The sequence below is a fragment of the Lepisma saccharinum genome, chromosome 5, assembly GCF_977018435.1.
Source record: "Lepisma saccharinum chromosome 5, izLepSacc3.1, whole genome shotgun sequence".
In the NCBI taxonomy this organism is placed as follows: Eukaryota; Metazoa; Arthropoda; class Insecta; order Zygentoma; family Lepismatidae; genus Lepisma; species Lepisma saccharinum.
The window spans coordinates 88,704,539-88,720,697 of NC_139233.1; the positions used below are offsets into that span (position 1 = coordinate 88,704,539).

At 39.2% G+C, this 16,159-nt stretch overlaps 1 protein-coding gene across 4 annotated transcripts in view; it reads left to right on the plus strand.

The window, feature by feature from the left end:
• Positions 1-16,159, plus strand: part of LOC145987935 (uncharacterized) — a 132,869-nt gene that overhangs the window by 9,645 nt on the left and 107,065 nt on the right. For all 4 annotated transcript variants that reach the window (XM_083122761.1, XM_083122759.1, XM_083122760.1 and 1 more), the window contains exon 3: positions 12,399-12,472. In XM_083122761.1, the coding sequence (XP_082978887.1) occupies positions 12,399-12,472 (74 nt within the window). The remainder of the gene's footprint in view (positions 1-12,398; positions 12,473-16,159) is intronic.

The following is a 16,159-nucleotide window of genomic DNA, read 5'->3' on the forward strand; positions in this document are numbered from 1 at the left end:
CATAAAGCTATGCTAGGTAATATCTAATTGTAATTGCCAATGTTACAAAGATGATTCAACAAAAAATTCTCAATATTTGGAATACACATACTTTTAGTTCTTACCAATTGTAACATTTGTGCATGTAGTTAATGAACATATTGTTAAAAAGCAGTTGAAAGCCTCATAAAAAGCAAGCCATGTTTGGAAGTAACAAGTTTCTTGTAATGCAGTTTGCCAAGTTCAAGGCCTATGTAATATTAATTGAAATGAATAGCAGTAGCCCCCCCCCTCCCTTCCATGTTTAAAAGGAAAACTTCCAGGTGGGAAACAATTTGTATAATACGTAGAAATTTTCAGCAAAAAATGCAGGCTCAACCAGGACTCGAACCCGGGTTTTGCTGAAAATTTCTGCATAGTACAGTGTGGCCAGAAAGTCCCTTTACACCCGAGCTAAATTTAAAATTTTTACCTCCCATCCTGATCATTGATATAGCAACAGTGCTCCTCACGTGAATTGCCACGTGCCTGCCTCATAACTGCCATGTTACTTCCCGCGGAGGGAGAATAAAGTCTGTGCGTTGACCAGTTCATTGTCGTGCCTTCCCGTGTTTGGTGAACAACAATGGCAGATACCAGTGACTTCACTTTGGAGGAGCGCTTAGTGACAACTGTGTGGGTCCATGAACGGAAGCACAACAACGAAAATATGCCGCAGTTGATGGATAGGTTTCGTGAACGGTTCGGTAAGGAGCCACCAAGTCGTCAGACTTTGATCACGTGGGAGAAGAAAGCTTTTCGCCTGGGAAGTGTTTTGGATGCCACTCGTTCTGGTCGTCCATCAACCCGAAAGGAAACGTGTGCAGATGTTAGTGTGTCAGTGATGAGTTCATCCTGCAAGCCGACCAGAAAGCGTTCTGCAGAACTTGGAAATGCAAGGAGCACAATGCAGCTCCACACGAAAATGGACTTAGGCCTGCACGCATTCCTGCCAATGGCCATCAATGGGCGTATCAAGCTGTGCAGGGATCATGGAGGTGCACATACGGATGTTTTGGACAACTAACTGTAAATATTATTCATGTAGGGATGAAATTAGTGGAGGTGTAAAGGGACTTTCTGGCCACCCTGTACATCTCTTGTGCCTAATCTTCAATTTGGATAATGTTCTGTACAAGATGAAGAATGGCATGAGTTCAATATACATTTTTCTTGGAGGTTAAGGTGGGAATTTTCCTAGGTCAGTGTCTATAAAATTATATTACTGAAATGATTAGCTTGAGTTCAGCAACATTTTTTTTTGCCTACTTAACTGTTAAAGTGACAGTCTAATTGGATAATGTTTCCTATATAGTAAGGGATAAAATAAATTCAGTGCGTGCAATATAGTTATTCTGAGAGACAACATAGACAACAACATAGATTTTCTTAGATTGACAACATAGGTAATTGTAACATGATATAACTGAAAAATTTGCATGAGTTCCCTCTACCCGTACATACTTAAGAACTTTCCAGGGGGCAAACCACTTTATGTATGATCCTTACAGAATAGAATACGTGTCTAGGCGCAATATAAAGTTATCCTGACAGAGTATGGATTTTTAATCAAACAAAATTCCTGATATTGAATATTTGACATTAACACACATAGATTTCTCAAGTTTACTTCTCTACTTCAAATGGTATCAATGATAATTTCATGATTGGTCTCTTACACAGTCTTTAATGTGGCTGCTCTCACTCTTCCATCTCGTCTGGCGTGAACCTCTACCACTCTCCCCAGTTTCCATTCTTGTGGAGGGATGTTGTCTTCTCGTACAATGACCATGTCGCCCTCATCGAAGTCTCGATGTTTCGAGAACCATTTGGGACGCTGCTGAATTCTGGACAGATATTCCTTTGACCACCTTTGCCAAAAATGTTGTGTAAGTTTGTGCATTAGCTGCCATCTTGACAGTCGCTTAGAGGAGTCTTGTTTAAGTCCCTTTCTGGTGTCGCCACTAAAGAATCTCCACTGAGGAAATGGCCTGGAGTTAAGGCTTGTAAGTCATTTAGATCCACTGACATCGGGGATATTGGTCGCAAGTTGAGGTCTCAATCTGCGTGAGAACAGTGTACATTTCTATGAATGTGAGAATTGTGTTCCCAACTACTCTCTTCAAATGGTGTTTTACAGATGTCACACCTGCTTCCCAAAGTCCACTCATATGAGGAGCTCCTGGTGGATTACAATGCCACTCGATCCCACTGGAAGCAATGAAATGCGATGTGATTTCATCACGTTCTGCTCGTTTTGGCACTTTACATAACTCCAATCTTCCTCCTACTCTAATAACGCCCATTTCATCAACAAAGGGATTCAAGTATTGTAATTTGTTCTTTGAAGGCAAGACCGCTCCTTTCTTGAGGGCTTGAATTTCACACGAAAATTTTTCTTGTTGGGCTAGTATAAGGGGGAGAGGGGTTATATAATATAAATATAATGTTTTTTGTGTACTTTGACTTTACTTTATGAGTTATTTTCTCTTTTACTTTATACTATATTATTGATGGTTCGGTTGGTTTTGCTTAGTAGAAAAGAGACTTCTTTAAAACTAACCAAAAACAACACTTAGTCTGAAAGAGAGCCATGCTTTACGCGGCCTCATGCAGACCCTATTCCACGTGTGGTAAAAAGGTAAAGGTAAAGTGTTCCCCTCTGCTTAGCACCACGCCATGAAGGCGTATAGGGGGTGCGGGGGTAACGCCCCACACTTTCTTGATCCGGTCGTGAGTGGGGGTGATGTGATCAGCATCACGCCCCTGACCGCCTTTACCCCCCAGGGTTTCCCCCAGGTACCCATGTTATTCGACGCTGGGTGGGCACCGGGGCCGCTTCCATCGTTAGAAAAGTTCCCGGATTTTAACCGGCCGGGGATCGAACCCGTGTGTTGTTCCGTATAATAACAGGTATCCCTTGAGAGGCCTGTTAAGCAACAGACGAACTTAGCCTAAATTTAAGAAACGGTAGCTAGAGGAGGCTTTGGTAGTGTTACGACCTGCAATGATAACAGGTCAGGCACCTTTGAACGACATATTTATTCACAAAGAACACCGCTTGTGGCATAGCCATCACCAAATATGAACATTTCACTGTACATAAAACACACAAAAGAGATATAAAAGGGTTCTGTACTTATCAGCCTATTGGGCATTATATCTTTCATACCTGGGGGCCACACACACTATTTCACACTCAATAGCCACATCCTGACACATGGGCAATTTTGGGGTGTACACCACTAAAAATTAGGAACTTCAAGCTTCCTTGAAGTGATAAAGGCAGTTGGGGAGTGATGGGTGAGCTTTCCTGGCTTTTCTGGTATGGATGGCTGGAAACAACATGGATGATAACTGATGTTCCATCGATGCTGCTATGGCGTCAGTTTTGCCGACCATGTGGTCTGGACTTTCACTTTTGATGAGGGACACAAAACTCGCTACATTGCCAAAATTTGCACTGGGATCCATAGAAGCTGTCTTGGACACAATATCCCACTTGGTCACACACACTTAGGTCCATATTTACTATATCTGGACCTTAGATCCCTGTTTCCCTTGTGAATCCTTTGTTACTGGCACATGCGGCCATTAACGCACTGAATTTTGTCAGCAACTTCACATCTGACCTACTCTCAGGTGGATCTGGAATACAAGTGAGCTTGTATTCAAGGGGGGGGGGGGGGTGTTATAAGTCTTTGGGGAAATAGCTCTCACAAGCTTTTTCTGATGTTAACCTGATGGCCCTTGTACTTAGGTTATGGTCTGTGGTTATTTGTGGGTGGGCATGTATGCCCAATGCTGATTGGTCATCCTACAGGGTGGCGACAGACCTGGAAAACCTGGAAAACCGGGAAAAGTCAGGGAATTTGAGGTGTCAAAAAAAGTCAGGGAAATGTCAGGGAATTTCGTCTTCATTGACTTTTCTTTTTAAATTAAAGATAACAGTATGGAACTCTGCACGGGAACAGGAAATCTCGTTCGTAAGTTTCGGCCTCAACTTTTATGCCCCTTTTATGAGCAACACAACCACGGCGCCAGAAACCAGTGATGGCAGGAGGAGAGAGAGAGAGAGAGAGAAATTTCTCTCGCCCGGGCTTCTCGGCGGGAATTTTAAATTCGAACACTTTTTGGAGGAAAATTGTTATAACTCGGGCACTATGGGAGCAATCTACTTCGGAGAACTTTTGTTTTTCAGCTAAAAGATCAGCGCATGCATCCGTGTACAATTCAGAACACCGGACCGAGCAAGGGGGCTTGGGGGTGGGGGGCACGTCCCCTGAATTTCAATGGAAAAAACAAAAATCTGGAGTTTGCTCCCCTCTTCTCCCGCTATTTTGGGGAGAAGGCGCGAACTTTAGCATTCTTTTCAAAGAATGGACATTTCTTAAGAGAATGAAACATGTTTCATGTTCTTGGGTGTCATACAAGTTGAATAATAAGCCAAAATGTGATTATTTTTTTTTACGAAAAATAGGTAATTTGCATTTTTGGAGGAAAATTGTTATAACTCTGGCACTATGGGAGCAATCTACTTCGGATAAGTTTTGTTTTGTAGCTAAAACATCAGAGCATGCAACCGTGTACAATTCAGAATTCCAAACCGAGGAAGGGGGCTTGGGCGCACGACCTCCGAATTTCAATGAAAAAAACATAAAAATACGGAGTTTGCTCCCTCTTCTCCCGCTAGTTTGGGGAGAAGGCACAAACCTTAGTATTCTCTTCAAAGAATGGACGTTTCCAAAGAGATTGAAACATGTTTCATGTTCTTGGGTGCCATACAAGTTGAACAATGAGCCAAAATGTGAATCTCTGTTCGGAAATGTGTCATGGATATGTTGCGGAGGGGGGCGAGGGAGGAGATTGGTCATCAATATGAATTTCCCGGGCTTGCTCCAGACCTGTGTCAGTTTCCACCCAAACATAAGAGTATGAAGGTCCAAAAAGCACATTCATTTCGTAATCAGCACCATGATACCATATGGTATCATTGGGCGAGTACGACCTTACTCTGGTGATACCATATGGTATCATCGGGGGAGTAAAGGTTAAGACTCTAAATATTACATGGAAAATGTATTGAATTATCATTTTTTCTTGTCCGTATGGGAGTAGTAAGGGAACTTGTCAATGGATGGAGGGGATAAGAGCGGGTGGCGCCGTCCGATAGTTGTCGGACGTCTTAGTAAGGCATTTTGTTGGGCAAACTGAAGGAACATGGAAACAAATAGGTTCCATTGATTCATACGATTTTTGTCGAATATCGCCACCCGACAAAGTATGTCACTACAACATGCGACAGAAATTGCATGGACTGCAACATCCAACAAAAATCGAATGCATAAACAAGAAGAGCTGCTGGAATGTTATTACTCTTCTGGCTCACTTCAACTTATTTAATGTAGCAGTGCTTACGAAGGTTTGCTTTCATCATCCTGACGTATTACTGGTTTTGCACAAGTTAACATACGTTTACAATGGCATTGCGCTATTCTTAGATATCAAGAAGAATCCAACCAAACAGGATATATGTATATTGAATAGTATCACGAAAAAGTGAAATATAAATCTGCATTGGTGAACGTTATAAACATTGGCAAGTGCATGCTCCCAACCTCATATTTACTGCAACACTAGTATTGCAATGAAATTAACGCCACTCTCTGTTCTGTCTGTTTAAACATGTGAGAGATGGTCATTAATCTTTCACTGAGTAAGGTTAATGTCCAATATTATGAAATAAAATACTAATAATAAATACGTAAATATTTTAATATCATATTTACTCTAATCATTCCATCATAAAAACAAAACACTTTCTTCAAGAATTGACTTTTCTCCGTCAGCCCTGCTAAATTTTCACTTTCCATCTACTGATTTATACGAGGGGTGGCCAGAAAGTAATTTCCAATTAGTACGGACATTGATTTTTCGCAAACGCCAAAACCGTGAAAAATGGTGATTGGTGCGAAGTTATGTTTAGGAATGTGCAGTGATGATGTCTGGACACATTTTTCGCCCGTTCGAAATATCGAAATAATGCGAATTGTTGGCATTTTTAGCGAATTTTTTTTAAAAGAAATGTCCTAAAACAACGAAAAATTCCATGAAATCCAACATTCTTGTCTTTTCTAGGCTATGTTTGTGTACATAGAACATGCAAGTTTTCCAACATTTTACTCAAGAGTAAACTATAGAGTTATACGTACATGGAATAATTCAGACAACCACATTAAATCATGTATTTCCCACGATTTTTTCAACTTCTATCAAAACCATTTGCATCACAGAGCAAAGTAGCAGGGTTCTAACAGGAGATCGAGTGCGTATCTACTGTCACACGGGAGCCACATCTTCAGATTTGTCGCACGAGATATGTTTTGAATTACCAAGCTAAGTGCGCACAATCAGCATTTGTCGAGCGAGTAATAATGGAGCTCAGTCGTTAGGGCGTCTGACTACTATGCGAGAGACCCGTGATCGATCCCCTGTGGGGGAGAACCGGGATGTTTTCCACCTATTGAAACTGCTCCGGCGCCCACCCAGCATCATATGAAGCTAGTACCTTGAGGAAACTTTGAGGGATAAAGGTAGCCAGGAGCATGGTGCTGATCACATCACCCCTACCTTCGTGATCAAGAAAGTTTTGGGGCCCGAACTCCTCAACCCCTATACACCTTCATGGAAAAGTGCAGGGGAGCACTTTACTTTTACTTCCTCAAAAATCTGTTCCAACATATCAAACTGTCACGAAATTACGTAGACCATGTGACGTACAATTTAAAATAATAGTTTAAAGCACAATGGAGTATTAAGTTTTGGTATATTTTGCAGATAAATGTTCTAAAACAAAAATGCGAATTTTGGGAAACGTAACACTAACAAGTCAAAAAAAGATAATGCCAATTTTTGGTGCCATAATATATCGGTATCTGTCACGTGAGATTGATTGATTTTAATTTTTTGGGTGCGTCGCCACTTATGGTCATTATGCACCCTTCAGTATATACGGGGAAAATTCCATTGTCTAAAATCCTTACCTTAAAATTAAAAAAGTGGTATGGAAAATAACTTTCCCAAAATAACTTTCAAGATATCAATCTCTCACGAAGAGGTGTAAGCCATGTGACTTACAATTTGAAACAGTAGTTAAAAAACACCATGAAGGTATAATTTCAGATATTTGCCAGAAAATGAGCTAAAATGAAAATGTGAATTTTTGAAAAATAACACCGTATAGTAAAAAATAAAAAAATAAGAAAATACACCAATTTGAAAAAAAAAATAAAATATCAAGGTCCCTACCGATTAGGCATAAATAAAACAAGAATATCAGTTGTAATTTATTGCATTAGTAACAGTGAGTCCTAACCTAATTTTCGGCATAATCAACACTGTTGTTCTGGCATTTGTCGTAGCATGGCACTAAATTTTGTATGCCCATGGTATATGTGTCTGACAGCAAAGGCTGGAACTATCTACCGCAGTGTAGCTGCCAAATCCTTGCCCTGCCAGAAACCTCTTCAGTTAAACAAAGAGATGAAAGTCGGTACATTCAAGGCCAGGGCTGTACAGGGAGTGGTCTAAGATCTCTCACCTGAAGTGATGCAAAGGGCCCATGTGTACTCAGCTGTATGGGGTTGTGTACATTCGATTGGCTTTCCGTGAAATGTCTGCACCATCGTCTGACCATACTATCACTCACGACGTCCAGTCTGCACACCTCACACGATCGCTGGTGGCTCTGTGCCAAATTCTGAGCATGCAATATAGGCTACATCACAGTCGGTGGGAGACTGTATGAGAGTTGCAATCTTTAACCTAGAACTGTCCTAAAACGGCTGCATTGCAATTGTACCAGATTACAGCTACATGTCACTTCTTCCTGCCTGAATGTGCGTATGTCGTTCTCCAACCACTAGTGCTTTTTTCAGGATGCCCCTCGTATATGAACTTTCAGAAGCTTTTATTATTAGAGTGTTCCTGTTTTAATGTGTGGCTAGCTAAATCAGGTACCTATGCAATGCAATTCTATAAATCCCTTGCGTTAAATTTATAATACCTACATACCCTTTTCGTCAGCATTAATGGTATAACTGCATGTTGTCAGTTTCACAGTACTTCACTTGGATATACTGTACTGAAGCAGAAATCCCATTGATAATGTAAGGAAATATGACACTTTATTTTGTTCGATTCAATTGTTTCACTTAATGCAAGAGTTAAGTTGTTTGCTTTACAGAGAAGAGAGAAGTATCTTTATGCATTGAAAAATGAGTCCGCACTCATGGTTCTTGCAAGCAGAGGGTTCCAAACCTCAGTGGAAATATTAACATATAATACCAAGAATGTATAAGGAGACTGATAAATTACAAAATGTATTTCTTAGTCAATCACTGTTCACTCTAATCTCATTTAGTCGTAACTTTAAAAATAATCAAGTATTTTAACTTACTGCATATGACAAAATTCTGTAATCTTTCCCTAGCTTGTGAATTGTAATAATTTCCAAATTCACTATTTTGCAGTTTGAATTCAAATGATACAGAATAGAGAAATTAAGTCAATTTCATAGAAGATAATATTGGTACTTAACAAAACCATACGTGGATCTGTATGAGTTTATTACTTCCATTTTGCAAAAACATCGATTTAGTTTAGTTTGTAATTGTCAGGGAAAAATGCAAATTTTGTCCTGGAATACCTGGAAAAGTCAGGGAATTTCATTTCTGCTTGTTTGTAGCCACCCTGTCCTAGTTTTACTAATGCAAGTAATGCTAACCACAGCTCTGATGCGCTCAAGGAGCCACGAAGCTTCTCGTCCCTGTGCTTGGCGTTGAATGCAAAGTTCCTACACCATGCTGCAACCCGCTGCAATTTACTCAGCAACGAGTAATTCTCAAATAATGTATTTTCTACTCTCCTCACCATGGTTACAAATGACTGTCTCTGCTCTGAAGTCACTTCATCGGTATCACATGTGTAAGACTGTTCAACTGGCAACACTGAATTTCTTAAGAATGGGGGGCCAGTCCACCATAATGGATGATCAAGTAAAGCCGAAGTTGAGATTTCACTGCTTGCACAGTCTTAATTGTTGTTTTTCACCATTCAGAAGCACATCATTCAAGGAAAGTCCACTACTTGTCTAGCAAGACACATGAAAAACTACTCTTAATTTAGTCAAAGTGCTGCTTTTATTTGTTACACAATAATGTGGAATATAATAAGATGTGGGGGGGGGGTACCTTGGGGGCCTCATCTCCCACCACTGGTGTCATGTTTTGCAAGGTTTGATATTCTTGCATAAATGCTTGGTATTGTTGTTGATTTACTGGATCTTTCTGTAATCTTTGCTCTTGTGATAACAAACACTTACTTGCTTTCTCTTTAGAGTACCCTAATTCTTCCAAATTGCTCTGAAATGGCAAATTTACGTCGTAACGTCCATCTGTTTTGTGACGATGTGTAGTTTCAAAATGCTCTTCACATAAGCACTCTTCTTGTGTTATAAGCTCTCTCTGCGGCAATTCTTCAATCTCAAAGAATTTTCTTAATGACTGGTTTACATTATTTTCTTCAAATGACATGAAGAGAGGTGAATAAATGTTTTGGAGTTTGTTGCTTTACTCCTCCGCAAATAACCCAACCTAAGCAAGTTTGAATGGCAATCGGTTCTCCTTCCTTGCCTTCTCGTTTTCCTCTCATTAGCAGCGATGCATATATATCACACCCGAAAAGGAGGTCAATGTTTCCCCTTGTATGAAATGTGGGGTCAGCAAGATCAAGTCCGCGTACGTGACTCCAGCTCCTGGTGTTTTGAATAGTCACATGTGGCAGTTATAGTAATAGTTATATCAACAGCTGAATGTGACTTCCAAACGTTAACAGAAGAAATGCCTGTTACTGACACAAACACGTTTTTTCTTTTCATCCCTAACATTTGCACTGCATTTGTACTAATAAACGAAACCTCACTACAACTATCCAATAATGTACGAGAAGGCTGACACTGGTTATCTTTATTCTTTATGTTTGCAATTGCTGTCGGAGGTAACACTTCAGTGCTCGATTTCCCGTGATCGGAAGCGAAATGTGACGTCACAATCTGATGCGAAGTTGCCAAACTTCCTTTGGGGGGAGGTGGTCACTTCACGATGAAGGGAAGTATGGTGTCTCTTATAACAAGTATGGCACAAACTAGCGCTGCATTTCCTCACTCTATGAAAAGAACTAAGGCAATTATAGCACAAGGCACTACTTTTCACAAATGCTTCTCTCTCAGGCTCTGATAGGCTATTATATTGATTACATTTATACAGCGGGTGGGACTCCTGGTGACATTTAGGGCAACACACTGACACATGAAAAGAACTCTCATTTTTTTTGGCACTGGAATCACTAAAGGGTTGTTTCACTGAGTATCCTTGTTGTTTGGGGTTTCTGGAAGACACTGACAAACCTCTCGCTCTAGTAGCTACTCAAACGTCGGGAAGTTGATCGGCTGACACACTAAGCTCCCACTGCTGCCGCGACACACTGTCGAACTTCTCCACGGTATGGAAAACCAAAGTGGCATCCCAATGTTGAACTGGAACTTCTAGAACTCTGAGTATACGAACACACTCAGTTGTTACGTCCACAAGGCAACAGCTGATTTGTCTGGATACAAGGTTGCGACACGAGTCACTTGATCGTATCATTCACAAGAACGTGCCTTTGCTGATATCTATTGTTCAAAATTTCCCAAGCTTCTTTGAGATTTGTGTCTGTAATCTTAATAGATTGCAGCAACAATGCAGGTTCACCACGTATACTAGACTTCAAATATTGAAGTTTCTGTGCAGGGGACAAAGAGTTATTATTATGTACAGACGGAACGAACAAATCACGAAACGACGGCTACTGCTGTAAGTTTCCCGTGAACACAGGCAAGTCTAATTTGGGCAGTCTTACCTCACTACTGGCTTTAACTGATGATGCACTGGCAGCCATTGCCACGCCCTGCTGCTTTTGAGCATGACACAATGTTGCCAACATTTGCTCTAATCTGTCTTGAATTGAGCTGATTTCTTCATCAAACTCCGCAAATTGCTCATCACTACGCTCGGACGACAGATCACGTAAAAGTTTCTGAGTGTCCTCTGTTAATGGTACGGTTTTGTTGATGTACACGGTAACACACTCTTGTGAGAGGTCATCTGACGCAATCTTGTTTTCAACGTGCGTAACTTCGCGTTTTAGAACACGTTTACACGAAAGTACCTGCTCCATTGTTCACAACACTAATTCTAGTCCAGACACAAGAGTTAGAACACACCCGGCATGGAATAGAATGTACAAAAAGCTGCTGGTTTGAGTCAATTCACTACATGTGGCACGTACTGTTCAAATCTGGCCCGGAGAACCATGAAGCGGCGTTACACCATTAAGACACTTGGCGTAACTTTCCCAAGTCCAGGAGTGTGTTGATTTCGTGTTGGGTGAAAGAATGACGTCTCTCATAACTCATGAACACATTATATTCGTGTAGTTTACAGTTATTACAAGCATAAGAAAACAGATTTTCGTTGTGACGTTTCAGGAATATAATTCTACAATGCAAGCAATGCGTACATACAAGAAAAGCTCATGAACACAAACATGTATTATAATAACTGATATTATACACAAAGCCCCAGGTTATACGACGACGAAGTACCGCCACTTGTGGTCACATCGTGCTCGCTCACACACACACACATGAAGTCACTTGAGTTCAGTCAGTCCTATTGCATCATGCATATAACCCGTACTTCACATGGCAGACCTCACTGCCATCTAGCAAGCAACTCTAACATCATTATTAATTATTATTAAGGCTTTCTTAGTTTCTTGCAGGACACGAGGGGAAGGACAGGGGTAAATCACCACCAAATCCTCGGGGGTGCTTTCCTGCCCCGGCTCTCTCTGAGTGATTTTAAAGCTTAATGATATCTGAATGTGTTCTTTGAAAAGAGAATGTATATAAGACATGTTTCACAAAATATTTTTTTCTGTTCCCTCCCTCCGCTTTTCTGCATTTTTCTTGACCTGAAGTATGTACTTGTTCAAAGTGCTTCATAAAAATTTCCTTTTTTTTTTTAAATGGAATTACATCCACTTGATTTTCAGAATTTAGCAGTTTCCGATCTGCCATTTTGATAATGCTGTATCCAAACAAAAACATGTATAAGTGTTGACTCACATAATCTTTTTATATTAGAAAAGATAATGTAATATTTCCTTCCCTCTCTCCCACATGGATTACATAAACTTTTCTGCAACCTGAAAAATCTTAGTGTTTGTTTTCAGGGACTAATAAGAAAACAATATTGAAACTTCTTTCTTTGTTTTAGGACTGGTGGAAAATTTTATTCAGAAGTTGGCACCTCTCCAGAAATCAGCAAGGCTCTAGCTTCATTTTTGAAGGGTAAGTTAATTGAAATAGCAAAAAAATTAATTAAATAGATGGAAGAACTACTTTAATGAACTTTTAAATGTCCATGTAGGAGATAAATCAGAAGTAAATTAAGTCCACACAGCAGAACCTTTAGTTCCAGAACCTAACTTGACTGAAGTTAAGGATGCTATTAAAAGGCTAAAGAATAACAAAGCACCTGGCATTGATTTAATACCAGCTGAGTTAATTAAGTATGGTGAAAATTCATTAATATGTCAAATTCATAAATTAATTTGTTTAATATGGAATAAAGAAGAAATCCCTCAACAGTGGAAAGAATCCATAATTGTTCCCGTGTTTAAAAAAGGTGATAAAATGAACTGCAATAATTACCATGGAATTTCTCTACTCTCAACAACATATAAAATATTATCTAACATTCTTTTAACAAGACTAACCCTATATGCTAATGAAATTATAGGTGATTATCAATGTAGATTTAAATGTAACAGATCAACTACAGATCAAATTTTTCACATCAGACAGACACTTGAAAAAAAGTGGGGATATAATCAAAATGTCCATCAGCTATTCATTGATTTCAAAAAAGCATATGATTCGGTCAAAAGAGATAAATTATATAATATATTAGTAGAGTTTGGAATACCTAAGAAGCTTGTTAGTATGATACAAATATGCACCAGTGAAATAGAAAGTAAAATTTGTGTGGGTATTAATATGTCTGACAAATTTACAATTCATGATGGGTTAAAACAAGGAGATGCATTATCTCCATTGCTCTTTAATTTTGCCTTAGAATATGCTGTTAGGAAGGTAAAAGAAACTAAAGAAGGACTAAAATTAAATGGTGTGACTCAGTTGTTAGCATATGCAGATGATGTAGACTTACTGGGGGATGATGTGAATACAATTAAGAATAATGCTAAAATATTTTTCAAAACTGCTAGAGAGATAGGTTTGGAAGTAAACAAAGAGAAAACTAAATATATGCTTACAGGCCGAAACCAAGTGTTAGGTAATAATCAAAATCTAATTATTGATAACAACTCGTTTCAACCAGTTTCCAAATTCAAATACTTAGGAGTAATATTAACAAATGAAAATTATATTAAAGAGGAAATAAAAAGTAGGCTTAATTCAGGAAATGCATGTTACTTCTCTCTTCATAAACTTTTGTCTTCTCGTTTAATATCTAAGAAACTAAAAGTTAAAATATACAAAACAGTAATTTTGCCTGTAGTATTATATGGGTGTGAAACTTGGTCCCTTACAATTAAAGAGGAACATAAATTGAGAGTATTTGAAAATAAGATCCTTAGGAAAATATCTGGACCTAAAAGGGATGAGGAGACAGGTGAGTGGAGAAGGTTACATAATTTAGAACTACATAATTTGTATTCATGTCCAGATATTATTAGAATAATTAAATCAAGAAGACTTAGGTGGGCAGGCTATGTGGCACGAATGGGAGAGGAAAGAGGAGTTTACAGGATTCTTGTTGGGAAACCTGATGGTAAGAGACCTGTGGGAAGGTCAAGACGAAGATGGAGGGACAACGTTGAGATGGACCTAAGGGAAATCGGTAGGGATGGAAAAGAGTATATAGAACTTGCTCAAGATAGGGAAAGATGGAAGGCCTGTGTTGCTGCAGCCATGAACCTTCGGGTTTAAGAAGGCTAGGGCGTTAATTAGTTAGTTAGTTAGTCTGCACAGATGGTAAAACTGCTCCACGCGTTGTCTGTCCATAGGCATAGTAAAATGGACCCTCGAGGAACAATGACAAAACGGCCACGGCATATCTACATGGTGCCCTACTGGCCTTGCAACTTTGGATGGCTCGTTTCTTACCCTAAATTGAGCGGACATAAACCAAGATTGCTCAGGGGTCATGTTTCTATGATGTAGTTTTTAAAATTGATGCACATAAACTTCATATCAGTCTATTAAAAAAAATGTATTTATTCTCAAGAAAAATAAATAAGCATACAAAATTTTATTTTTGTGTAGTTGTAATCATTAATGCTGGTAAATCCCTAATTGCAATACTCATGTACCAAAATTGAATTGATATGCCAGTTACATAGATACAGTACGTTATTCTCGAGCACTATAGTAAAACTAAGTAACTGAAGTAACACTGCTATCAAAATTATCAAATGATGAGAATTATGATAATAGATAACAATCTATTTTCGAGTAAGTACAACTATCATATTAAGGTTTCTTTTGCATATATAAGTTTTTTTTATGCAGAATTAGCGAAAAATTAGTGAAGTAGCAGTAGCGTAGCGAGCTACTTTTTGGTAAATGTAGTTGTAGCTGTAGCAAAGCTACTTTTTGGTAAATGTAGTTGTAGCTGTAGCAAAGCTACTTTTTGGTAAATGTAGTTGTAGCTGTAGCAAAGCTACATTTTGGAAGAGTAGCCGTAGCTGTAGCGAAGCTACTTTTAAAATGCAGCATTCTGATCACTGCAAATAACATATCTAATGTAAGAAGGAAAGAATACATTTTAATTTTGATCTTCCTCATCCCACACAGCAAGGAAGCAAGAAAGAAATAATCTAACTCAGAGCAGAGTAAAATTTTCAGAAATTAGGTTTATAAGAAACTGGTATCGGTTTATACAGTAAGACCCTGTTTTCCAGACCTATTTTTAAATTTTAAAAATGTGTATCTTATATGCTGGCAAATAGGGAACATCCTGGTACTGCTCCCCCATACAGTGTCCTGCCATCTGCTGGAAGACTTTGGGAACCATCATGTGAGTGTTTCCACCCACTAAAGGGAGCATTGGAGATAACAAGTGCTCTGCTCTGTGCCAGCCAGAACTTGGTGTTGTTTCATTTTGGAAGGAGGGGGGGGGGGGGAGAAGGGAGGCCACTAGATGAGAGACCCATGTTTTATTCTTGGGTGGGTGATCTAAGGTTTGAATCAGTGGTGTATTCTGAAGATCTAACCTGGTTTCCTGCAGCAATTCTAATTTATTGTACATATTTTTTTATATATCAATTTGATATAATAGAAATAAAATACCAATGCAGGCACGCAAATGAAACAAGAACAAAACTCCAACAACTTCAAATTTTGCGGCATTTTATACAGGGTCCTTCTTTCCCCTTTGTGCAACTGATGGCAGCATGCTTGGTGGCCACCCGGATGTCAACTCCCGTCAAATTGCATGTGATATCTCCACAATGGAAACCACTAGCTTAGAAATGACTTCAAGTTCTCAGAATTATAGTTAAGTACATTCAAAATAAGCACGTTAATTGTCACGGGGGATGTTTGAAATGTTGTCCTCGTGCATCCACTAGTTTTTGGCACAGTTTTAGGAAATTTGTGGGCTGATCCCGGAGATTTGTTTTAAATTTTATGCAAAAATAGGCTAATGATTTGCCATAAAATGCCGTTTCTTGTTCCTTGGCCAGATAATGTAGGCATTTATGTTTAAAAACAGTCTTCTGACATTTCTGAGTGGTATTCATTGATTGATTGATTGATTGAGTTGGTGTTTTAAGTCCACTTTATGCACAGTAAGGCTAATCGGGACTGGACCTACAGCTTAAGAGCCCGTATCAGCGTCGCTCGAAAAAAGCAGCGGACAGATGTCATTTATTCTTCCTAGTCTTGCCAATATTGATTCCATTTCCCCCTTCGAAGGCAAATCCATTGCATTGAGACTTTGCTGGAGGGAGG